The sequence below is a fragment of the Phalacrocorax carbo genome, chromosome 10 (assembly GCF_963921805.1).
Source record: "Phalacrocorax carbo chromosome 10, bPhaCar2.1, whole genome shotgun sequence".
NCBI lineage: Eukaryota > Metazoa > Chordata > Aves > Suliformes > Phalacrocoracidae > Phalacrocorax > Phalacrocorax carbo.
Window position 1 is genome coordinate 18,581,339 of NC_087522.1, and position 25,917 is coordinate 18,607,255.

At 46.1% G+C, this 25,917-nt stretch overlaps 1 protein-coding gene across 2 annotated transcripts in view; it reads left to right on the plus strand.

Annotated features, from left to right (window-relative positions):
* PIGQ (phosphatidylinositol glycan anchor biosynthesis class Q) overlaps positions 1–22,611 on the plus strand; it is a 36,303-nt gene extending 13,692 nt beyond the window's left edge. For both annotated transcript variants that reach the window (XM_064462210.1, XM_064462211.1), the window contains exons 5-11: positions 3,484–3,610; positions 4,582–4,735; positions 7,329–7,440; positions 9,271–9,351; positions 10,358–10,472; positions 12,967–13,028; positions 17,350–22,611. In XM_064462210.1, the coding sequence (XP_064318280.1) occupies positions 3,484–3,610; positions 4,582–4,735; positions 7,329–7,440; positions 9,271–9,351; positions 10,358–10,472; positions 12,967–13,028; positions 17,350–17,502 (804 nt within the window). In that variant the 3' untranslated portion in view covers positions 17,503–22,611. The remainder of the gene's footprint in view (positions 1–3,483; positions 3,611–4,581; positions 4,736–7,328; positions 7,441–9,270; positions 9,352–10,357; positions 10,473–12,966; positions 13,029–17,349) is intronic.
* Positions 22,612–25,917: the final 3,306 nt, after the last annotated feature.

The window sequence follows — 25,917 nt, forward strand, 5'->3', positions numbered from 1 at the left end:
CCTTGAAAAATGCAGATCCGAGTGATCCCAAAATACACCAATGACTTCAGCATTTGGTATGCAAGCCAGCACCACTTCTTTTCCAGTAGGACAGCAAAATCTTCCCTTAGCCATTCAGCAGTAGGTTTCCTCTTTGCTGCTGAGTGTCCATCTGGTATACATTATTCCCATCACTTGGGCTTTCACAAGTCCTTATGTGTTGCCAAGATCAGTAACGCAAACTTTCCCATGTGCAGAATTAGTTACTTTTCCTTCCCTAATGCTCCTTGCTATTCTGTTTGTGATAATGTCCCCCAGATCTGATGATGGCATTGACCTTCCATCTCTCTATCTGTTAGTAAATAGAACATTACAGTAATCTTATTATAATATAAAATTACATACATAATTTTGCTTTAACCTTACTGACTTGATTGATTTTAATATTGACAAACTAACCTTATATAACATAACCTTATTGGTTTGATTGATTGATTGATTGGAGTATTGACAAAATCATAGCTGTGTGGGGCTGGATGCAGTGCTCACTTTTTTTCCTAGCAAACATCTCTCTGGAAGGAAACAGATACAGGTAGATTATTTTAGCTCTCAGCAACTGCCAGAGTCACAAGCTCAGCCTGCTGATGTGAGGATCAAGCCATGTTCCCTAGCCATCGTTCGTCATCCCCCGATATAACGGTTCTCAAATCAGCCCTTAGCTAGCAGTCGTTGATGATGCACATGACGTCATTGACTGCAGCTCCCACTTTCACAGCTTGATGAGCTGCACTGTGCTGACTGTAATAACAAGTCGCTTTTGTCAGTAAATGAGGCAGATGTGATTCAGAGACACCCAGGGAGTAACTGGCGAGTAGCTGTATGCAATATGAAGGACTGATTTTCAAAACAGGCTTTCAAATCCAAGAATGGAAAATGTGAATAATCTTCTCTCTGTAGGTGACCTCACAACTCCTTCCTCTCACTCTCACCAGGCTTCCCAATGGTTGTCCTTGGTTTTGCCTTCCCAAGACAGCCTACTCTCAGAAATACCTGGTTCAAAGTGCTACGTTTGCTGTATTAAAGAGAACTGCATATAATAAACCATCTTTTTTTTTTCCTTCACCTCTTGTATCCTTGCTGATGTCTCTTTTTCTTGAGCTGAAATCTCTTTGAAACAGTTAAATATTTATCATGGATCGTGCGTCCAAAAATATTACTGGTTCTTGGAGATAATTGGATGTAAGTTCCTATTCAGTCATGTTCTGCTAATCCATAAACAAAACAAGCAGAGAGGACACTTACTGGAAAATATTCTTAGATGTTAATTTGTAAAATAGTATAACTTAGAGCCCCAAAGGCCTGCAATAGACACAGGGCAAGTGTGTCTGGTAGGGAGTGCTTTGGCCCTGCTTGGTCTGACTTGCACTGGATGCTCTGCTCAGGAAGTTTGCACTATGATTCCTGGTGCCCACCCTCAGTGCACTGGGTGTCCTTCTCTGTCGATGTCACATCACCATTAGACCTGCTGCATATGAAGACTAGAAAGGAGAGCATGACAGTAAATAAAGTGTTTCCACAATGATCTCATCTAAACCATGTTAGCTTTAGTCTCCAGTTCAGTAATGTCCCTACACCCGTTTTGAAACACTTCCAATTCACTGTATCTTATTTATTCATACTGGCCGCATTCAGTATTCATGACTGTAACAGAATTGGACTCCCAGTCACCTTTTCTGATTCTGCTTGCTATTGATCAGTTCTAAAATATCTGGCTAGAAGACAAGCTGCAAGGTTATGTCTTAGGACTATGTTTTGAAATGCCTTGCCCAGCTAAATAACAGCAAGCTAGGGCACCTTCCCAGAGCTACGTGCCCTGTCAGAATTTAGTAGCACCTTTGGGACTGGCAGCCTCCAGAAGTATTCAGTGTTGAAAAACAGCCTTGCTGAAGGACTGCTTTCAAGCCTTTAAATATTTCATTAAAATCCCCAAATGCTTTTTCTAAGTTACCAATCCAACACTTTAAATATTAAAAACAGTCTATTTATAAAATAGCTAACACTTCTCAGCCACAGAGGTAGAATCCATGGGTTCAAATCAGTTCTGATTTGCAGTGAAATATTTTAAGGGACAGAGGGAAAATGAATTAATAACAAGGTATTCCTTTTGGATAAGTTGAAGATGGAGTTCTTAATTTTGCCACTACACTAAAAGTAAATGTTTACAAACTCATTTTCAAGGGCCCTGTTGGTTAATAAATAAAATGGAATCATTCCTTGGAAATAATTTCCCTGCAGGGAAATTACCCATATGAATGATGGGGAAAGTAGGCTACAGCGCATCAGCTCCAGGTAGCATGTCTTGATTCTTCTGCATGTGCATAATTTGCAGTGTAATTCACATGCATGGACTTGACTGTAAGTGGGATTTTCAGAGGTAGGCGGCTTTTACTCCCAGTCTCTGTTCATGTGGGACAGTGTGAGAGGTCACTTCTTCCAGGTATGTCCCCTGCCTGTTTGCTGGAGGTTGCCACTCTCAGCTATCTCACTTCATAATCTGATAAATGGACTTCACCACTGATTTCAGCTTAGGTGAGTAGGTCAGGTGCAAACTGCTGAGGAGCAGAGCAACCCCATCTTTTGCCCTGCTGACTGCAAGGGGGACTTCTGGCAGAGTAGGGGGGTGAAGGAAGGAAAATCAGTAAATAGTATCAGCCTGGGATTAAACCACCAGAAACTGTGAGTCAAAGCCCTCAGTGATTTGGGGACAAACTCCATTAGACTTTTTTTCTCAATGATTCAGAGGGCTTCTTTTCTACTGGGGTGCAACAGGTATCTCTCTATGAAGCCTGCAGAGAGACATGACAGTGGTAGGCAAGATCAGTGCCATACAGCATGGTTAATCTTGCCTAGTACACCACAGAGTATCCAGAAAGTTTGCTTATGTATGAAATACATTTCTATAATTGTGTTTTCTACCATGCTGTAAACACATATGGGTTATTTGTTTGTAAAAATTCACTTTTTTTTTGCCCATGAGTGCACTGCCATCTTGCACCTTTTAAAATCCTGACAGCTTTCCCCATAGTCAGATTACTTGCTCAGTTCTGACTTGTCAGTTGACTGTCCAAACAAGTTGATTTGTGCACCAGCATTTGCTATCTATTTCAAGAACTCTTACTACACCAAGAAATCATACTGTGCAAGTCTACCCAAGATGGCCATGAACAAACACTACGTGTGTGTTCCCAGCACAGTTCCACATTTAAGCAGTTTGGCTTCCTTTCTGCTCTTATGTTTGAGTTCAGTAAAGAGTCACTAGCCAACAAAAGTGCATTTCTGGTTTAACTGGTTGTCTGTAAAGTAGTAGTTCAGATTATTCTTTTTTGCATTGGTTTGAAGGGTGTGGTAAGAATACTTTGTGGGGGAAGGATGTGCAGTACACTGGACCTGTTCAGTGTGCTAGCAATCTTTTATCTTGGGTGCCTTGCTTCCATGTGTTTGCAGCACATAGCTGAAGAGCTCCAGGACTTGCTCCAGTGGCTAATGGGAGCACCAGCTGGACTGAAAATGAACCGAGCTTTGGATCAGGTTTTGGGCCGCTTCTTTCTTTACCACATCCATCTTTGGATTAGTAAGTGTAATTGTTTAACTTTTCAGCCTCCCTTTTCCTCTTTCCCCACGAGTGTTTAATGTTTGCTAAGAGGTGAATAATGAATCAGAATGCTCTACTGCAAGTACAAACTTGTCTGTGAGTCTTCCTGCTGTGGGAACTCAAGCCAAAGTTGGATTCCCACACGAGGAAGTCACACACATTAAATAAAGTGCTTGTACTGATGCTTCGCAAGAAGTGCAAATCACAGTGGAGCTTGCTTACTTGGTGCCATTAGTGGTGAGGGTCCAAGGGGAGGCTTTTTATAGTCCTTACCCTGTAAGAGGCAGCTGATAAGATAGGGATGAGAAGCATGCTCTTGGGATGCAAATGCAAACTCTGTCTTGTCACTGACTTCAGCTTAGTGCAATACTGTTATTTCAGTGCACCCCTGTTATCCTTGGTAAGTGTCTTGACGAAGGAGTACAGTCATGATGGATGTGAACTCCTCAGTTATACTGATTTACTCTGCTCACCAATCAAGTATGGTCTTGTTTCTGTGACTTTGCTCCACTTTAGTTATGAAAAAGGCTGTGTGCCTCCACACTATTTTATTTTACAAAAGCCATATAGGAAGGCTTTTGTGAGAATAGCAAGAAAAGGGGAACAGTTGCAGTAAAGGTTGATGTGTACAGTTAAAAATATAATTAGGGACCTGGACACAAATCTAGAAAAGGAAATCACATGTGGAGCAAGGTGCCTGCTCTCTTTCAGCTGAGCATGTCCTCCCCTTCCTCACAGAGCTGCCACACCTGGACAGAAACCCAGGGGGAAAGAGATTTTGTTGGCCCACCTAAACAGAAGATGACGTCTAAAGGACTTTTCCAGTTTTACTTTTGTGTTTTCATGGCTATGGTTTCTGGAGCAATGTTCTAGGGCACAGATAATAAGTCTTTTGAGAGTGTCAACAGGAAGGTATCTCAGTCATATACTGACACTGCAATGTCCACTAGGCTACATTCACCTGATGTCCCCCTTCATTGAGATGATCCTCTGGTATGTCGGTCTGTCAGCTTGTCTGGGCCTGACCGTGGCACTCTGCATCCTCTCTGACATCATCGCCCTCCTCACTTTCCACATCTACTGCTTCTATGTCTATGGAGCCAGGTGAGTTGATCTCTCTTGATTATGTCTTGGGTATGTTTGGAGAGCAGGACCACTGAACGCTCAGGGCACGTGTTTAATTGTGGAGCATTCAGTCCTGATGTAGTTCTTTTGAATTCACAGTTTGGCCAGCGGTTAATTTATTGCATTCTTTGTATGCATGTAGAAGTGGTGGCCACAGCAGTACAAGCAACCTATCTGCTGCATTTAAATGTTTATTTATTGTGGTAGTGACCTTGAAAAATCAAACTACATGATAGGCAGAGAACAAGAAAGCAGTTCACCCTATCCCTTTGATTCAGCCTTACAGTACTCTTTTCAGTTGCACCCTACCCAGTAGTTTTGAGGGGATCTGGAGGAGAGGAAGAAGAAAGGGGGACCCTTGTACTTCTGGAGAAGTCCCAAAGTCCCTGCCTCTGCCCTGCTTCAGAGGTTCTTGTCTGCATCATGGAGCACAGATGACAGGTTTGGGGTTACAGCATGGCTGTGTCGCCCATTCTGGTGTCACGGTCTGGACCTACTGGAGGGCCCCACAGCCTGAGAGCCAGGCAGAGGCTCTGAGGGAGCATGTGGGTGTGCAGACAGCTTTGGGGCATGTTAGGGTTTACTGTGCAAATGGTGCCCACCAACGTGCTCTGTTCATGCTCTCCGTTAACGTGCTGCAGCAAGGTGTCACACAGGCCACTGGAAAATAGCTGCTCTTGCCAAGGAGATGGGAGACAAGGTAATATATAAAGAAACTTCTGGCTTATAAAGTACAGAATAGTTATCATTCCTCCCCAGGCTGCAAGCAGAGGGCTTTACATTGCAAACAACAGAAGAAAGAGGAGAACTTTTGTTATGGATAGTTTAGGGAATGGTTAGAAATATTGAGATATAGTTTGAGAATCAGTTCTGTTGTGAGCATAGGGCTTATGCCTGAAATCAGTGATGTTAGTAATGGGGAGTCTCTTCCCAACACCTTTAGTTACTGGAAATTCTGTTTTGGGCTGTGAGGAGTGGCCTTGCTCCTCCTAACTGTGCAGAGTGGGAACAAGAAAAGCATTTCCCCAGCCAATTGCTTTTCCCTTATGAGCTGCAGGGAGCCAATCTACCTGCCGTGGCTGTTTGTTAGAAGTGTAGAGCAGCTATGTTATCTTGCTGCTGGCACCAAACTGCCCCTGCTGTGCCAAGTGCTGCCTGTGGAGAGTCAGAAAGGGATAGCAGTCACCAACATCAACACAGCCACCACAACACCTTGTTTTCATGCAGCTGGCGGAAGAATTTGCTGTTTCAGGTGCTGGTGAAGCCTGAGATTCTCTTCTGAAACAAACCGCGCAGTGAAGCAAGAGCAGGCATGTGTGTGCAGGCAGCAAGGAAAGGTGGGGCGGGTGCTACAGCAGGAACACCCGCTTGGTGCCATGTCAGGGTGGGCGGGGGAGTGTGTGACCTTAGAGCCACAGGGCAGGTGTGTACCAGCAACCTGGAGGAGTTGTCCAGGGCACTCTCCTGCCTAGAGATTAGTGCACCAAGCTGTGCCTGCCAGTCTGGGGCACCCTGCCAATTCCTTGAAGCAATTGGTGTTCCTCAAACAAGGTTCTTCTCTTGGCTAAGTCTCCTTGCCTCCACTTTCAAAACACTGCCTTGAAATCTTAACTAGGCTGATTAACCAGTCTGGCTTTTGTAGCTCAGGCTTTCTCAGGCTGCATTCTGCCCCGTGGATTGGCTGTGTCCCCCTTCATTACATTCATGTATGTTGGGCACTGCTGCCCAAGGCTATTTGTGTGTCTTCTCCATCCCAGGGGCTCTTTCTTCCTCTATGGTATTCTGTAGGGGTGTCTATTTCCCCCCCTCTTATCACCCCAAGCTTCTCTCACCATTGCCATTTTTCTGGGAGGGAAGCAGCTCCAAGTGTCGTAGCACCAAGTTAGAAAAGCCTAAGGAAAGGATGCAGTGGGGGTGCCACCAGCCATTTAATTGATCTCTTCCCACTCTTACGGGTGTTTGAAGCTGTGGTTTACCAAAGAAGGTGCAGGGGGTCCAGTCCTCTCCTTTGCCTTTCTGTGCTGCAGAGGCAAAATTGCATTGTATTGACTCAAGTGTGAGAGGTAAGACCTTGGCCACTCCTGCCATGGAAGGGGTGTGAAGCAAGGGGAACAAGGCAGATCTAAACTGGAGAGACAGAGGTGAGCTCGGGGGAACAAGCTTGCTGATTCTTTTGCTGCAGAAAAGGTGGTGGCATGTGGCTGGCGATTGCTGCTGCTGATAGGAGCCACCCTCCAGCATCACTTGCCACTTTCCATACGCCAGCCTCTTCCTCAATGGGAGCAGAAATCGAGAGCCTTGCTGTAGCCGTGGGCCGTGGTGTGGCCATTGCCCTCCAGCAGTCCAGAACTGTCTGCAGTAGCCTGCTTTGCCCATGCCATGGGCCAGCCCAAATACAGTTGACTGAGCAATTAGTATTTTATCTGCATCATTCTCAGGCTGATTTTTTTTGCCACCCTGAGTTCTGTGGCATCGGTAAGTGAGCGGGCGCAGGGGTGTAATGGTGACAGCTGTTTTGTGTTGAAGCTTGGTAGCTCGCAGCTCTGATGCACAGCATTTTCTCTTTGCTCAGGCTCTACTGCCTGAAGATTTATGGCCTGTCATCTCTCTGGCGCTTGTTCCGTGGGAAGAAGTGGAACGTCCTCCGGCAGCGGGTGGATTCCTGTTCCTATGACTTGGACCAGGTAGTGCTGCAGTGCTTGGGGCTCTCTGCAGGACGCTGCCCGTGGGCAATACAATCCTATCATGCTTTGACTAATACTGAGACAGAAGCCATGGGAAGCTTTGTGGTGCCCAGAACAAGTGCCTGCTCTGGCACTCTGCATCCATGGCTCTTCAACTGCTTGGACTCTGCTGATCTGCTGCACCCCTTCACTTCTCTGCATGTTCAGGGGACCTAATTCTGGCGAGTGCTGAGCACCTGCAGGGCACCGTGGTGAACTTTGGTGGGTGCTGCAGATGCTCACAGCTCCTGGAGCATGGGAGTGGGTGTGGGGGAGGGAGGCAATTTAAGAAGTGGTGCCCAGCGGTGTTGCCACAGTAACAGACGTGCAGGATTTCTATTAAAAGGCCCTGTTTCATTCACATTGTGCTGGAGCCTGGCCCACACGTTCTCCCTCAAGCAGCAGACACAGTTTTTTGTCAAACACTGTAGCCTCTTTTTAAATTCTGAAATGCCATGCAAAAGTTTAGCAAAGCCTGAACTGCTCCATGCTGGCAGTTGCAAACATCGCTAAAATAATACAATAATATTTGGCAACTTCCAGGGCCATTCTCTCCATTGCAACAGATAACTTTGAGCTTCTCACACCACGCAGGAGGAGCTATTTTTCTGTTTCTTTGATGATGGAAGAGTAAGAGCCCTTGTGCCAGGAAGGCAGTTTGCGTCGGGGCTCGGTTCCTGTGTACTTTGAGGAGAAGTGGTTTGGCACTTCAGGCTTCATCCTGCTGCTCTGGAGGCCAGTGGGAATTTTGTCATTGGCCTGGGTGCAAACCTTAAAAGACTTTTGGAGATGTTAAGCAACTGCAGTAGAGTGACAGAGGAGGGGGGAAACAACTGCTGTGAAGAGTTGGTTATGATCTGTTTCTGCTTATGAGCGTAAAGCTGGGATGTTGATCCACTGCTGTGACAGGACTGTCTGGGTTATTTTCTCTCATAATATACCATGGCCACGATCTCTTTTTGCAGAAGTGGCAGTGCCCTGTGTTCCTGTGACCTCTCTGTTCTGGAAGTGGTGACTGAAAATTGAAGAGTCAGATCCCCATTTGTCATAAATATGCATTTCTTCCAGTTGGAATTAGTTAGACTTACGCCAACTGGGCTGGCCCAGAATAAAAATATATTTTTGCGTGGGCAGTGGAGCTAATGACACCTGCTTTCCTATGGATTTTTCTTCTTCATCCTCTGGATATCGCTCCCCCCACCCCAGTAACTCCAGCTTCTTTGTCTCCCAGTTTCCAACCAAGCAAGAGACAGAAGCTCTGTGGCTAGACTGACCAGCTGACTGCTGCTGCTGGGAATGTTTATCAACCTAATTTTGCCGGCTTTTCCCCAGCTGCTTGTTCTGCTAAAACAGGGACGAGCAAAAATACTTCTCCATTCTCTACAAAATTCCATACCAAACTTCTGCTTCTACCCTTCCACCTTTTCCTGGTGAAAACTGACCAATGGCTTTAAAACTTGCAGGGATAGGAGGTGGACAAACAACGTGGTCATGTAAGTCTTGTTTCATAAGGATTCTGGTCTGAAATGGGAAGTCTTGACTATTGGAAAAAATGCTGTCAGGATCCAGGTTACCTTTCCAAACATAGCCCTATTATAGGGAGCTTAATAAAAGGCCCAGTGAGAGAGAAAGTACTGAAAATATTCAAGGTAACAGCATTATTCACATGGGGAGTAAAAAGAACACATTAAGGAGTTTTGCAAACTTCCATTGCCCTACAGTTTCCTATTTTTTTGTTGTTATTGTTTTGCCATTGCTCTGCTAATCGTTTGTGTTTCTTTTTTCCCCTAGTTATTTATTGGCACTTTGTTGTTTACAATCCTGCTGTTCCTCCTGCCTACTACTGCACTGTATTATTTGGTGTTCACCCTGGTAAGATTTAACCCTTGCAGCTAGTCATTTACTGTCTTCTGAGATCTTAAAAAAAGGGTTTCCTAGTCTTTTACTGTCATCCACAAAGAAAATATGAGAGTTATCTAAGTGTCCCAGGAAGGGTTCTCATGCAGCCCACTTAGGCCAAGCAAGTAGAATTCAGGATACATGTTTGTGTTTCTCCAAAGGGAATTCCCAGCAAATCCCAGTCAGCGGGACATGCTGTTCCCTGCTCTTTCACTCAGAAGTCATTTTTCATCCTTCCATCCCACGTCTGGTGTGACGGCCCCTCTAGTTTGATCCAGAACTTTTTCTCAGGAAATTAACTTGCTGTGTTGAATGCTTTCAGCCAGCTTTGCTCAGAGGGTTGGACTTCTTTATTTTCCTTTTCTTCCTCCAATATGACCAGTCTTCTCTGAGGCCTGCCTGGAACGAAATTTTCTACAGACAGTGGCCATCACATGGTTTCAACTTCTTTTTTGAGCCCTCTCTTTTCAGATGAGCTTGACAATAAAAATAAATGCAGTCTGACAAAAGGAGGTGCTTTAATCAGGGGACAGAAAACACAGAGCAGGACGCTCATTTCTGTCTCCTTTGCTCTTGCTTAGATGCTGTACATGTGGTTTCTTCAGGCAGAAATAAGTTACTTCAGTTCACTGTTGGAGAGAGAAAAATATACATTCACTCATACACAGTGATGGAGCTTACTGGAAATGGAAGCCTGAATTCTCCCTTTTAGACTATGACTGTTGAAAGTGGAATAGCTCTCATGTCCTTGCAGGTCACAGCCTCTACAACTAGGGGCTTCCTTTCAGTTACACCCTCAAGTTAAGATTGTCAAGGAACCTCACACAGGGTCCGGATGTCCAGCATTTCTAGACATCAAACCCACTTTGGGAGGCTCTAGCTTAGCGCACACAGTGTCAGACTGCAGATGAGCTCATGAATTTGCAAGTGTTGCTTCTCCTGTTTCATGGAGATTTTCTTATAAACTGTTTCTCTGTAGCTCCGTTTGCTGGTGGTGATTGTGCAAGGCCTGATACACTTGCTAGTTGACCTGATTGATTCTCTGCCTCTTTATTCAATCGTCCTTCGGCTCTGCAGATCCTACAGACTCGCAGGTAAGTCCTTCAGCACTGCACGGGCAGGAGTTCAAGGATTTTGCATTATGCATTTAATTTTGATGCGATGGGTAGTTTCTGAATAGAAAGATGCAGTGGAGACAGGAAAGAACCTGAGGCTCAAGTCATGCAGTTGTCCATACGTTGACCAATTACTGCAGGATAAGGGTGTCAATGGAAAGAAGTTTGATGCTGAAGCAGAATGAGGAGCACGTTTACAAAGCCTGTGGCAACTAAAAGTGACATCCAATCAAGCACCATATAAATGAGTTCATCTTTTTATTCCAGTTCTAGTGTACCAGGTCAGGTAAAACTTCTGAGAGTTAAAGAAGCTGTTAATCTTGGGGGTTTGGGCTCTGAAACAAACCAAATTACAAAAACTACAAAAATACTTGGAACATCTGCTCTTTCAAAGGGCTGGATCTACAGTGGCTGTGAATCAAAGGAGCTGCTTCAGTTCTGTGCTGACTTGACTAACTGAAGTCCTGAGCTAAGATGTTTAGATTAATTTCAGAGCTCTGGGCAGATTTCAGATTATCTTTCCCTTTTGAGACTAATCTATCACCGTTTTGAAACTAGTCATTGTTTTTCCACTTTTGGTAAACATCACCTATGGTTGGCATCAGAGTAAAGGGTCATTCTGAAATGGGTTTAACTGTCAACAGCTATGGTTAATCTAGTTAAAATCAAGCAGATCTAAATTATTGTCTCCCATCCATTTAAAGAGCATGCAGCAGGAATTTTAAATACAAGAAAGAGCTCGATCATCACTAAACCAAGGCTAGTCATCAAATGCAAAGGAATCTTGAGGAAACCAATAACAGCTTTGTCTGTGGGAGCAGTGCCAGGCTCGATTTTGGGAAGGTTAAACTGAGCCATATTACCAACTCTTTTGCTTTTCCATGTGTGCCTTCAGCAGGTTCCTATGAATTTCCTGGCAGAAACTTCTTAACCCTTCAGGGCTGTCTTTGGAAAACAGGAGGTGCTGCTCAAGAAAACTGACCCAGTAAACACCAGGTCCCAGGGCAGCAGGAAGTCTTGTTGCTACTGAGAGATAAGGCCATATATTCCTATCAGTCTTAGGTTACTTCTCCTCAGTTTTGTTCAGCTAGGGTAATAAGCCTCCACCCAGGCAGAGGATTGTCTTCTCAGTTTAATTTGTTACCTGACTTACTTTCTTTTTTAGCTCTTTGTTTGCTCCTCTTAAACATTTTAAGAAAGAGTGCAATGCTGCCTGCAAGATGAGGAGGCATCTCTGAGAATTTCTACAGCCTGTGTTCCTGCCCCAGCACACAAACATGTTGTTGGAGTGGTAACAGATGGAGCAGTTGAATCAAATTCAAAGGACTGCAGAGAGTACACATCACTTGATGTCCTCACTGCTTAGGTTTTGCGTCCCTTTTCAGACTCACAACTTGGATAAGACATCCGGTGGCATGTGTTAAGGCAGCTGATTTTACAGGCACCATAAAGGTGGCTCTACCAACCAATGAATGGATAGTGTTTCCTGTCAGCAAGGCTTTAGTGCAGTGGTGAAGTTCAATTCAGTTCAGTCGTGGCATCTGGCCTCCAAGTTCTTTGACTCAGTTTCTGAATTGACAAAGTTATTTCTATTTGTACTCCTGAGTCACTCTTTGATCTGTGGCAGATCAAACTTCATTACTCTTGCCCTATCTTCTTACCTGTAGAAAAGAATAATAGGGGCATGCTTGGCTGGTACAGGTTTGCAGAAGATGGATTGGTTTTATTTCTGTGAAGTGATTTGAGATCTTTCAAAGAAAAATGCCTCTTTAGTCGTAGGTGTTACCTTCATTTGAAACAATCCATTAAATGTTCGTGTGCAGTATGTCGCCATTGGAATCCAAAATCTTTCCTATTTATCTTTAAAGTATTGGGAATGTAGCAAGTCCAAGAGGAAATATGAAAGTGGCAGGCTTGATGGGGTTAGTACTGTGTTAAAAACTTATGAATGCTGGGATTAATAGGCAGTGATTGCTTTGAAATGCCTTTAATGCTCCAGGCCAGCCACTTTCCTCCCTGAGTCTGAAAGAGGGAGAGATTTGCACATGTGCCATATCAACATGAGCACATGTTAAAGGTGATTTATTTGCTTGCCAAAGGTGATTTATTTGCTTGCCCCATGGACTTCCCATTCTGATGGAAGTTTGGGGAAAGAAAAAGATTTTTCCAGTCCTTTTTGTCATCATCAGGTCTGGCTGTCTGATTTCTAGGCTTTGTGCTTTCTTTAGGACTGTGTTTTCAAGCTCGAAGTCAGAGGGCTGCTTTTAATGGAGCTAAGAGAAATGCATCATTTGTCATTATGCTTAAAACCACTATAGAGGGAATCTGTGCTTCCTGTTGAAAATGTGTAAGGGTTCACAAATCAAGAAAGGTCAAAGACACTGTTTCTAGGAAATCGGTGCTTGGCTGAACAGCAAATGGCATGGTCTTTTCTCCAGCATGGATTTGGTTTCCTTGTTTTGTTTCTTTTCAGCTGGTGTGAAGTTCAGAGTCCTTGAGCAGCAGGATGGAAAACCTCTTCGACTCCTTATGCAGGTAAGCCACTTGTGCCCTCTGTGACATTTTCTGCTGCAGGCTTCACCTCAGACTGACCCCTTCCCTCTTCTGTAGCAGTTCTGAGACTGGTCCCACTGAAAGGCCCCACTTAAAAAATTTCAGCTGTGAAATGCTGGAACAAGGGAAATATGTTTCACATTGCAATGACTGGATGCTGTTTTCTCTTCTTTTTAATACCCTGCTTGAGGCCTCCATTTAGAGAAAATGCTGTGTCTTGTATGGTGTGAAATGAAATGTGAAAGATGAGAGAAACATGGAGCTCTGTTACTTCTGGAATTAAGGCTTCATGTCATTATCACCTCAATCCCTGGCTCTGTGCAGCTTCACCATAATACTTGCTGAACACTGAGAGGAGCAAAAGCAGGCAGCTAAATTATCCAGAATGAAAGACATCTAAGGGCTTGTAAAAGGTCTTCCCCTCCAGATGTGCTGAAAAGCCTTAGCTGCTCCATGATGCTGGCAGGATGAGTGTGTGGGCAAGACGAGAGAAGGAGGCACTTCCTGTTATTCTCCTGAGTTCCTCTGGCCAGGTGCATAGAAAAAGGTTAACCTGTGCTTTTGTAACCTTGCATTTCCATGCTCTGTTGTCAGAGGTACTAAAGGAAATTTTTTTTCTGAAAAGAAATGAAGAGATGGTAGCAGTGAAGTTCTCACAATCACTCCTGAAAGCGTAGTGAAATTTCCATTTCCTGACTTTGCAAGAGTACTGCCATATCACAGGGGCACTTTTCTTGCTCTGTGCATCCTAGGAGGAGAGTCTGCAGGTAGCAGACTTTACAAAAACCACTTGGATGCTGGGGGAGTGTGTGGGAGGTAATTAACTGTGGCTTCCCAGTTCTTTTGCTTTTTCCATCACCAGTCCAGCCCCAGCCCTGTTGTCACAAAGATCAGATTTGCGTGGAACCATCACACCAGCTAGCAGCAATTCAAAAGGGAATTCCTTCAACAGATGTCTTCTAGGGGAAAACTAACATTTCCTAAGCATGCTGGCTTCCCAGTTCCTGTGTTTCAGTAGGGCAGTGGTGTAAGAACCAAAATCTGTCATTCTCTGTGGCCAGAAGACTCCATAAAAGGGAAACCGAACACCAACGATGAGGCACAGGAGCTGCTGAGCCGAGAATTTGGCATCAGTGTGCTTGTGAGAAGAGGTGGATAGCTTTCCAGAGGAAAAAGATCATGACTTAGAGAGCAGAGGCAGTGAGTCATATGAATATGATGAATTTTCCTTGGACCACTGCAGAAGGATCCTTCTGCTATCTACAATATAGCATAAGTCATCATATCAAGAAGTGGAAGTGCTTAGTGGATGTCTCTCTTGGCCTTCTGTTCAAATAATAATGAGCAGAGAGTCAGTAAGGGCACTTTTTTGCTCTGTTTGTGCTGGTGGAAATGAAAAATGGGCTTGTGTCAGAAATCCTGCTGAATAGACCACTTTCTGATAGGTCTTTTGAGAGGACAATTTGAAAAGCCTATTTTTAAGTGACATGCTAAAATTCTTATTTATGGTGCATGATGATGTTCCTTGCTAGAAATTTCACAGTGGCTTTGTCCCCTCCCCATGTAGTAGCTCTCTGGAGCCATGCTTGATGGAAGTAAGGCTGTGTGCATGTACCTATGCCCAAAATAACATAAGCTATAGGTGACTGATACATTCACAGCTGTCCATTGGGGTGCTGGTAATGGATTAGAAATCAATGCTGGTTTTGAGCATTCACATGTGGCTTGTGGTTCAGCCAAGTGATTGTTTTTTATTTTTAAGATAGTGTCACTGGAATGCAAAGTCCAGACACAGGCAGGCAGAGGGCAGGGAATGATATTTCCCTCCAAATGCTGCTTAATTTTCCCCGGAAAGTCTTACAGGGTTCACTATTTTCATTAGTGTTCAAAATAATTTATTTTAGTGTACAAGAAGAAATATTTCTGGCAGTGTGGCTCAGCTGAACTGATAGCCCAGTGAGAAGACACGATGAGTTTGATTCATCCATATACCTTCTGCTAGAGGTGTCATCTTTCACAGCAATTGATCTGAAAAGGGTTAAGCAAAAGAGGAAGGGAAAAAGGAACAGCTCCATTGTGAAACAAAGAATGTCTATTATATCAGGATATACTGTCGGTTTGGAGTCCCAAAATTGCATAAATAGAACTCATATTGCCATTTCCCTAATAAATGGTTGCTCTCATTTGCTTGTTAGTTTACATCTATAATAGGAGAGGCAGATGCATATATTGCACTGGGTGTAAAACTATCTCTCATTATTTCTCAGCAGATAGGTGTTAATGTGCAGTATCGCTGCTCTGCCCAGGGATGATTTTTAGCAAGAAATGTTGTGTCCAAACCTTCCAGCCCATGTAGCTAATAGTCAAAGGAACATACACTGTGTATCTCCCTTGTATAGCACCAGTTCCTATCCTCCCCCAGTACACTTAAGATGTACTCGTTTGCCTACAGCTGAGGAAGTAGGCAGAAATAGTTACTCAAGTTTTACTGCGGTTTGTTTTGGGGGCAGGTTTGTTTGTGTTGTTTATTTATTTATTTTTAATTTTTTTTTAGCTAGCTATGACCACAATGCAGTGAGGTTGGTTATAGTCATGTAGAATATACCATAAATGCTGTGGTCAGTCCTTGGCCTTTAGTCCATAGAATGTATTTTAACATGAGCTGCATGAGTTTGGGTTAGACATACCTCAGGTGGTATGAGCTCTCTGCTCTTGCATTTCTGGTACAAATATTCATTTTGATCGCATTCAGAAAGAGCTTCCGGCAAATCTGTTTGGGACCCATTTAATATCTGCTAATGAGTCAGTGTCCCGCCACTAGACCACACTGGGTCTGGCTGTTCTTTGGCTTCTCTCAGCCTGTGTGAGCTGCTGCCCTGGCCTTTTTCCTAAACTTCATAGGGATGCTTCTGGTACTGGCATTTTCTCCTTCTGCTTCAGCATTGCTGTATTTTGAAACTAATTTGACAAAGGTCTCCAGGACTAATTCTAATGAACTCTCTGCTTAATCACCCTTTCCCAGAACTTCATCTTTGTAGGCACACTGAATTCATCCTCCCCCTCTCTATGAGCACCAGGCAGCTGAAGCAAACTGGTGGTACAGGCAAACTCACAGCAAACTGGTTGCCCTTCAGTGGACAAAAGAAATATTCAGCTTTTGACAAAATAGTGACTGTCTGCTGTCTCTTTTTTCCTTTTTGTGGCTGGATTTTCTACTGTGAATTACTTTCACACAGCTGCTTGCTTAGTTCCAGCATAGCCAAACCCTTTTACTAGAGGAGGATGTCCTTCCATTTCTCCCCACTGTCCAAGCTTCCTCTAGCTCTTTAAGGCTCCTCACCTTGGCATCTCTCATGGTCTGTTTTCTGAGATCCACCATTTATGTGTAATCTGTTTACTCTTTTGGAGACAATCTATTGCTGTGCGTCCTTTTCATGCATCACATCTTGGCCAGACTGGATTAATCCTCTGAGCTTCGCCTACCTCTCTACCCTGAAATGCTTCACTGGGATGAGATTCTTCCAAGGTCTAATGTGCTTCTGTTGCCCCTTGTCCAGCTAACATGTCTCCAAAAAAACCAATACAACAGCTTTGTGACCATAATCAGAGGCCACGAACTTTTGTGGGCAGGGGCTCCAGACATGGTCATTCTTAGGACAGTGACTGAAATCAAATCAAAAAAGATTAACTCAGTCAAGGAGGCTTAATTTAACATGGTAGTGAGCAGCCTTGTGTTGAATTGTGTGGTATGCATCCTGTTCAGCTAGGACTCGATTCCACTGGGTGGGTATCAGGTGATAATCAGGTTTAGCTTAAAGCATAGCTGTGGGCTGAGGGCTTAGCACAGTAAAGCACTAGGCCGGTAAAAGATACAGTTTAACTGGCACATTGTAGAGGAGTTCCTAAGAGTTGTAGTGCACCACCAACAGAGTATTGCTAGCTGAAGGGAGGCCCCTATCTCTCCAGCCTTTGCAACCTCCTAATGCAACAATGCAACAGTTGTACACCCTTGTGTAGCGAGCACCACTCTGAAATCCTGCTGGTGTTTGCATCTCTTTCTTTGCTTGAAAGTGATTCTAATAATACTCCTTGCCAGTCTCAATTTGTTAATGTTTTGGGATGTTGTAGAAGGCTAAACAGCTTTAGCTAGCCAGAGAGGGATTTTGACACTTTGTGCATAGCTGTATTGATGTTTTAACAGAGGCCAGTGCTATGCAAAAGTTGCATTTGCCCTCCTCAGCTGCCTGTGTTTCTTGCTACAACACATTTTCCTTGCTGCTATCCCTCTTTCTTCTCCTCATAGATCAACCCTCTATCATATGTCAGTGTGGTACAGACATACAGGCTGCCAACCTACAGCTGTTACCCTAAGGATTCCTGGACATCTCTCTGCAAGAAGCTGTTCCTTGGAGAGCTGATCTACCCTTGGAAACACAAAGGAGAGAAGCAAGACTAAAGGCAGGAAAAGAGCTTGAAAGACTTGGTCAGAAAAACATACTGAATCTTAACGCTATCGGACCAAAGGCATCTCAGAGCCCACAACTGCTGGATCCCTTTAGTTAGATTTTGGTAACATGGCAGGAGCTGGATTTTTAAAGGCAAGTATTTTTAAACATTATTTTTGAACTTTCCTCTTCCCCTACACTCTGTTTGTGTAATATGCTAATGATTATTTTTGAAGGAAAAGGTTAAACCCACCAGTGCCTCCTGGAACCAGCATTTAGTGTCATCAAGGAAGTACCTCCCGAATGGTTTGATAATGTACATAGCCTTGCATGTAAGCTCACAGGGCCATAATAAAACAGCCCTTCAGGTGGTTCAAAGCCGCAATGCTGAGGTGCGTTCTGCCAAAGGGTATTTTGGACCTTTTATGCTTCAGCCTTCAAGCCAGCCGATCAAAACCAAGGTGAAGGATCAGCTTGTGTAGAGTCATACGCTGAAAACTGTACAGCAGGGTTATCTGGGTTCATGGGATATTTATTCTTTTCCTCTTGGGTGGGCTTGGATTTGTTCCCACTGCAGCACCAGAGGAGGTGTTAGGCATAGAAGCAGCAGGGCTGGAGACCCAGAAACACAGACTGCTGTACGTTTGTGCCTATATGGTCTCACCTACATTTTTCAAAAGCAAATAGTGTTTTGGGGAGAGCTGAGCCCTGAGCCAACACCAGAACTGAAGTGCAGAGCACAAAGCCTCAGACCCCAGACTGCTCAGGTTTACGTGGCAGTGAGCCGTGCTAGCTGAGAGCTCTGGCCTCTGCCAAGGCTCAGGGCTTCTTTGCTTAGTTTCAGTGTAGGGCAAACGCAGCTTTGCTGAGTCCAGCTCCGGCTGGTGTGTCTGCCAAAGCACTACAGCAGCCCAGCTTGTTACCCACCTTGACCAGTTCAGGGAAGCGTGTGCTGCACTCCCTTACAGGGTCAGTAAATCCCCCTGACTCAGGGCCCAGGAGAGAGCCTCGTCATGTAGTGCCTCATCTTTTGCACTTTCTGATAGTCAAGGAGCTCTTAAAGTTATCTCAGATATGAGGCATTTAAAGCCACCTCTTTCCCTGAAACTGTAGACACGTTTCTCTTAGGAGAGCTTCCCAGCTTTGATACTACCTCCACAGCGGAGCAGTGCTCAGCTTTTTGGTGTCCCAGTCTGATTGTGTGCTCATTTTGATGTAAGTCCTCTATTCTCTGTCTCGGGGAGAGTGTCTCTGTGCACAAGAGTGCGATGTCTCACTGGGTACTTGTTTGTTGTGTAGACATTTACCTACAATCGTTACCCAACAGCACGCTTTCTCCATCTCTGCTAGCTCCTCTTGCCCCAGATGAAACAATGATGCAGTATCGCCGTCCCCTGCTGCCACTTTGCATACGCAGAGTGACTGCATTACCTGGCAGGTGAGAGGTGTCCTGGATCCTGCTCCCTTTTCCTCTGTCTGTTCAAGGAACCAAGGGTGGAGGAGGAAGAGGAGGATGTGTTGTGGCTGCATTGCTCAGCTCTTCTCACAAGGGCTGCGTCCATATTCCAGTGGGTGTAGGTGGAGGTGAGGTAAGCCAAGGAGCCACACAAGCTGCCCTGGGCTTTAGTAGCCTTCAGTCAGCACCTCCACTGCCAGGATAAGGGTTTCCTACCGCAACCCCTTGTCTCATCCATGTACTTGGAGCTGTTGCAGAAGAGAAGGGGTTATGGCCCTAGGAACATAGGCTGCTTTAAGGTGTCCCTCACCAGATATATTTAGTTCATCTGTAGCTAAAAGCCTCTTCAGTCATAGATTGATCAGGAGGAAATGAAGGTCTATAAGAAGGTGCTTGGTCCAGACATTCCTTAGCAGGCAAACATAGCTGCCAAGGTCTTACAGTTTTCTTAAGGACATCACGAAGGGAGGCAGTATTATATGGACACTGCTACACAAAGAGGATGTCCTGTTACCTTGATCTAGGGAAGAAGGGCACATCAGTGAAGAAAGCCAGTGTGGCAAAAGCCCCGCATTACCATCTGCCACCGCAGGCTCTGTGTGGGACATCACCAGCTGCAGAAATTGGAGAGATTCTTGGTCTTCCCTAACAATCAGTGCTTAAAACTCATGTAGTCATGTACTTTCAACTCATGTAGTCTCTTGGAATATTGATGCCCAAGTATTTCTCTCCACTCCAGGTGTGGATAACTCCAGGTTGTGATCCATTTAGTGGATGAATGGTCTGATTAATGTTTCTCACTTCAGCTTAAGTCAGAGTCATGGACACCCATCCTTACCTGGTACTCAGCAGAGCAGAGTTCCACTTTACCTCCCTGTCATGTTTCCACTAGAGTTACTAAATTATATTCCCCCTGCTTCCTCCCACGCCTGCATAGTTTGGTTTACTAACTGCTGTGAGAAATTTTATTATTTTTGGTTCTTGTGAAAATAATGTTCCTAATATCCTGGCTTTTAAAATCTTTCTGTGAGACCAAACAGCTCACAGTGGTCGTAATCATGGCTGTCCTTTGGGATCAAGTGACCTGAAAGCCCCAAGGACAGCACAGAGCCATGAAAACCAGCAAATGTGACCTTCCTATTGGGAACTTGCCAAACATATTAGATGTTCCAGTGCTGAGTCTGTTTACTAAGGCTGATACCGACTCCAGGGATGGTGAAATATCAAACTGAGAAAAAGCTCCTCCTCAAACTCTGAATCTTCTGCGACACAGAGGACGTGAGTAGCCCATCTGGGAAATGACAGCCCCTTGTGGGTGAAGTTCTCCTGTGTCAGGCAGCACCAGTGCCTGAGCTGTTTTACTGTTTCTCATGCTCGGTGTTCTCCTTGCCTGTGATGGTATCTGAGCCTATGAGTTTCTTCTGCTGGATATTTGCCACATCTCTGCTCTTCCTTTCCAGTTGCTGCTGTGAAATAGTCTTCCCCCACCCTTTTCCGATTCTGCGCAGAGACATTACAACAACTTAGCAGACATCCTGCTCAGGAACATTTGACCTTATGTCATCTCCCTAATTAGAAGTCGGGATCAGCATCATCTTTCACAGCAGCACGGGCTGGCCTAGCGCTGGCGTTTCCTCAGGGAAGAGACTGCTGGGAAGGTTATGGCTCTAACTTATCCTCAGATCCGTGTTATCCATATCAGTCCTTGGATCAGAAGTAGTTAAAGTTTTCAGATCTTTTCTGACTCCTACCACACACACCTTATAGCAGGCAACAAGCAGTCTTTGCCAACCATCATTCAAAGTCTGTAATCTTGCAGACTTTTTTTAATACTGCATTTCCTTATTATTATTTCTTCTACTTTATGGTTCCCAGTGCTGGCACAACACTTAATATGTCTCTTTACATAGACATGTTTTTTGTGGAGGAAAATGTGATTCACTCCATCCTAGATAGAAATTCTGCCTTTAAGAAATACTTTCCTTTGCTAACCAGAATAGCATGTGATGATGCTGAAAGGAAATCTTCAGTAATTACACTGCACAGAAGGCTCTGGTTATGGTTTTGGGAGTTTTCCCTCATCCTGCAGCTCGACTGTGCCTTGTTCTGCTGGCACATACGAATATCAGGCCCACAGAAAGAGCGTTGCATGTATGTATAATCTGTATGTTGACTTGCACTCTCAGGAGTCTAAGGCAGGAAAATTCCCTTCTTTGTCATCATGCAGATAATGAGTTGCTTTCCTTCGGCCCTGTGCTGCCTGATCCTGCTGCCACAACACCATCTTCTTGCTTAACTCAAGCCCTTAGTGATTTATTCTTTGTGCTCAGACCTGCTAATGACACCATCACAGAATCACAAACTGGTGGAGGTTGGAAGGGGACTCTCAAGATTATCTGGTCCAACCCCACTGCTCAAGCAGGGCCACCCCAAGTTGGTTGCCCAGGACCATGTCTAGATGGCTTTTGAATATCTCCAAGGAGGGAGACTCTACCACCTCCCTAGACAAACTGTGCTAGTGCTTGGTCACCCTCACAATAAAAAAGTGTTTCCTGATCTTCAGGCAGGATTCGCTGTGTTTCAATTCATGCCCGTTGCCTCTTGGCCTGTTGTTGTCTTACACTGAGCTAGGAGACACCATAACTCAAATAAATTCAGCAAATTTGAAGACTTGCAATCCCATGTTGTCTGTGTTCCCGAGCAGTCGTATTCAGGGAACTGTTCAGCTGTCCTGTTGCCGTTTTGGGGGGTATCTAAGCCCTCTGCGGTTAGAGAGGGTTGCCTGCTCATTGAGTCAGTTACCTGACCTGCTCTTTGCCAGCTTTTCTGGACCTGGTAGCAGAGAGAGTGCTTGCTCTCCAGCTGAACTCACTGCCTGCATTAAACATAGAGTAGAAACTGTGGGAAATGTGGAGCAGAAACCCCTAAGCTGGCAGCATGCAAGTCTGCTTGGATCGGGGAGCCGCCTATGTGCAGTGCTCTTGGGCTCTGCGTGGGTAATCGGTGGCAGCACAGATGGGATGTGTCTGGATCTCAGCTGGTCCATCCACACGACACAAGGCCACAGGGCTTACCAGCGAGTTCAGGAGCTTTTGGGTTGTATTCCACTGTGCAGGATAAACATGTTTAGAGGAACTCAAACCTTATGTGGGCAACTGATCTGCCTTCCTGGATGAGAAGGGTGTGCCTGTCACCTTTGCATCTGGCTCACCATGTCGCACTGGGAACAGAACATCTGCCTGCAAGCGTCTGTCCCCTTCGACTCTCAGCTGGCAGCCTCAGTCCTACTCCATGGCTGGGCCTGGGCCTCAAACCAAGAGAGCTCAGATTCCCCATTTATTGTCTTAGCAAGCTGAATATGAGGAGGGTATATGCGATTATCAATGCTGCAAGTGACAGAATGTAAACCCTTCATTTCCAGATGGATGATGAGGCTCAGGAGCAGGTGGAAGTGCTGGGTGGCTGCTTGCCCAGGGAGGCTCTCGAGCCAGGGCCCTGCTCTATGCTCACTGTGGGTGGAGTGGGCTGCACCCATGCCTCCTGTCCGTAGCGTTATTTAAACATCTGGCACGGGGAAACTTCGTGAGAACTTTACAACTATTGCAGTCAGTCCTACTGATAATGTTTTCAGTTTTTAAATAAAGTATTATAAAAGAGTGTTGAAGCATTTGCAGTTTAATTAGCAGTACGTCTGTGTTTGTGTGTGCATGTAAGAGATGGTGAGGCAATTTGATATGCTGATTAAAAAGCAGCGGTACATTTTCTCTTTGCATTCACATAAACTACCAAGTGTTAAGCAGGAGCAAAGTGCTCACACAGTAGCAACACACTGTTTTAAAATGTTTTAAAAGGTGACTTCCTTCCCACCACAGCCCTGATTTAAAATGCAGCAGTCCAGCTTACCAGTCCAGGGAAGAACCCCTGGCTTAGTAAACAGACTTGCTTCGTGCTCATCACGGCACCGTTTCTGCAGACAGCAGTGCCTGGCAGTGCAATGGCAATGCTAGCAGGGCTTGTGGCAGCAGGGCCGTGCACAGCTGGGACCAGAGAGGCAGGTGCTTGTGTTTGAGAGTTTAGAGATGGAGATCTTTGTTCTGCTGACAGGTGTGCATTTTTTGGTTAATTAAACCTTTTAATTAGAACTTAAATGGATTTTGATTACACTAGAATAAAGATGTTGGGAGAAAAATCGAGCTCTTCCCTCTTGTTTAACTTGCTACTGAGTACCCGTGTGTGGCTGCCTGCAGCAGTGTCTGCCACTGAACAGGGACTGGGCAGGGAGGCTACTGGAGGGTCAGCTTGTCCGAGCGGGCTGCTTGTCCCAGCCAGGCGGTTACTTGATCTCTGCTCTCCACACACAGATGGTATTTCACCACTCATCCAGCTGAGAGTGTTCTGCTAAGGCCAAAATATGAAGCTCTTGCAAGGAGGAGTGCTGATCTGGTGGATCCTGCCTCAGGCCTGGGAAATGGTCCAGGTGATGTTCTTCCAGCCCTGTTTTTTGCTGTGACTCAGTGAGGGGCTCCTTTGTTGTCCACAAGCCTGCCCATGCAATGTGTTGCTGTTCAGCCTGACCATGACAGATAGGACGGAGGGGGACAAACCTCTGCAGTCTGAGCAGGAGCACAAGCTGTGCCTAGAAATGATGGGTGCCTTGGGGCCACTCCGCTCCTTCTCACGTTAGAGCAGAATTTTTTTTCTGCTTGCTTCTCCTTTTCCTTTTTCCTTTTCTTTTCCTCTTCCTCCTTCTCCTTTTTCTTCCTCTTCTTTCTCCTCAGCAGTTTGTACCCAGCTGCCTCTTGCCCAGCCAGCAGCACCCAGTCCACCTGCCTTCTATAGTGTGCCATCATCCAAGCTGGCCCAGGGTGCCCACCACTTGCAGGTGGTTTTCTGAGGCCATGCAGAGCTGGTGTGTGACTGCGACCAGAGCGCTGTCACTAGCAGATCCCCAGAGGGCTGTTCCTTGGCAGCCAGCGGATGGGGAAGGAGCAGCTTCCCTGGATGCTCGGGCTTGCAGCCGGGCTCCCTCGCAGCTGCCGTGTGCCATACCGCAGGAGCCCAGCAGTGAAGCAGCGTTGCTCCAGGCCAGCTGAGTGTCAAGCACAGCCGACTGAGTGCACAGCCATGACAGCGTCCCTACGCCACAGCAAACCTCTGCTGGGATCACCCCTCTACGTCTGCCTTACGCTGAGGCTGCTGCCTCCTGCAGCATGCTGCCATCAGCCCCTGAAACAACCCCAGCGTTTTCTCTGCACTGCTCCTCTCTTGCAAAGATTCCCATCAGTCTGGGCTCTGGTTTGGTTTCCACCATCCCACCAAGGAGGTGAGAAATCACTTGAATGAGCCATAAACCAAGACTCTGGGGCTGGCCCTGGAGGAGTGGCAGGACTGAGAACCAGAGGCTTAGGAAAGAGAAACAAAATCAAGATTCCTGCCCATCTTCTTCCTCTGCCCATTCCCTGCCGCTTTGGATCTGATGGGATGATAGAAAGGAGAGGAATGGCTTTTCTCTCCTCCTGGACTTTTTTTCCCCTCTCTGCTTCCTCTGCTCTGCCATCCCAGGCTCTGTTCTAGAGTAAGAGTTTCTCTGCAGGCTTTACCCCCACTCTCTGGGGAATGCTGTCGGCAGTGGCTGGGAGTGGCAGCAGCTCCAGATAGAGTCAGCAGGACATCTGCTATTTCATTCTGCTTTTGTAGAGGCTGGATGAGCTGGGCAGGCAGGAGTGGGAGGACAGAGAGGGCTGTGTTTGGCCCCTGCCACATAGACGAGGCAAACTGAGCAGTGCTGAGTGTGAGGATACCCTCACCCTGTGGGGATACAACCCCTCATCAAAACAATCACCCCCAAAGGGGTTTACACCGCATGGCTCCAAGGCAGCAAATGAGCTCAAGCCCTCAGGCTGCAGGAGAGGAGAGAGAGTCAGGCTGGGACCACCGAAGCAGGGGACAGCCCCTCACCCCAGAGCTCTGCCATCTCCCCTCACTCTATGAGCATGGAGGGAAGGGCTCTACCACCTGCCTTCCCCAGGGTCAGAGCATCACCCTTCTGCATGCAGCACAGGACCCAGGGGGGACAGCTCACCGGAGCGCAGGAGGGTCCCTTGCCCCAGAGCTGTGGGGCAGTGGGGTCCTGCCACCCATGGGTTGCTCAGGCAAGGCATCTTGGTGCCCAGAGCTTGTGTCTCAGCTGACTGAGGACTGATGCATTCATCACTGCCCGCTCCCCGGCGCTGCACGATGCCAGTCCATCACCTCCAAAGGGTGAAAAGTCCCTTTGGCTGCCTGGCTGGCATGGTGGAGCTGCTTGGGCTTTGCCAGCTGCTGTTTGCCTCCTCTCGGTCCAACCCACTTCAGCCCTTTTTATAGATTCCCCTTTGCCAGCACCACTTTTGGGGGATCTTTGGCAGAGGAGTCGGTGCTGGGGGGCTATCCATGCACTCATGGATGCTGCTATCCTGGCCCATTGCTTGACGCAGAGCAATCCCCAAGGGAGGAACATGAATCAGCCACGCAGTAAAAGACAGGTTTGGGCAGTAATTAATATTTTATAAAAGCAAGAAGTCTTGCTGCTGCTGCAACTTGAGGAGCACAGGCCAGGGAGCAGAGGAGGAGGAGGAGGAGGAGGAGCGGAGGCTGGAGGAAAGCGGAGCAGAGGAGCTGACTCACCAGCCCGAGGGTGGGCTGCTGTCAGCTCTGCTGAGCCAAGAGCCGTAGGCTTCCATGCCGCTGGGCAATACAAGAGCCCTGATCCTGCACTGAGATGCTGCAGCACTGGTTATACAAAGGTTGGGGGTCTCATGCAGCATCAGGCTCCCAGACTCACAGAAACAGTGGAGACAGAAGGGCTGGGAAGAGGCAGGGGAGCAGGAAGGCAAGGCAGGAGGAGTAGAGGGACCCAGGACACCTGGGCTACATGGGGGGGCATCTTTGTAGCAGGCAACAGGGAAGGATGTGATGGATGCTGGTGTCC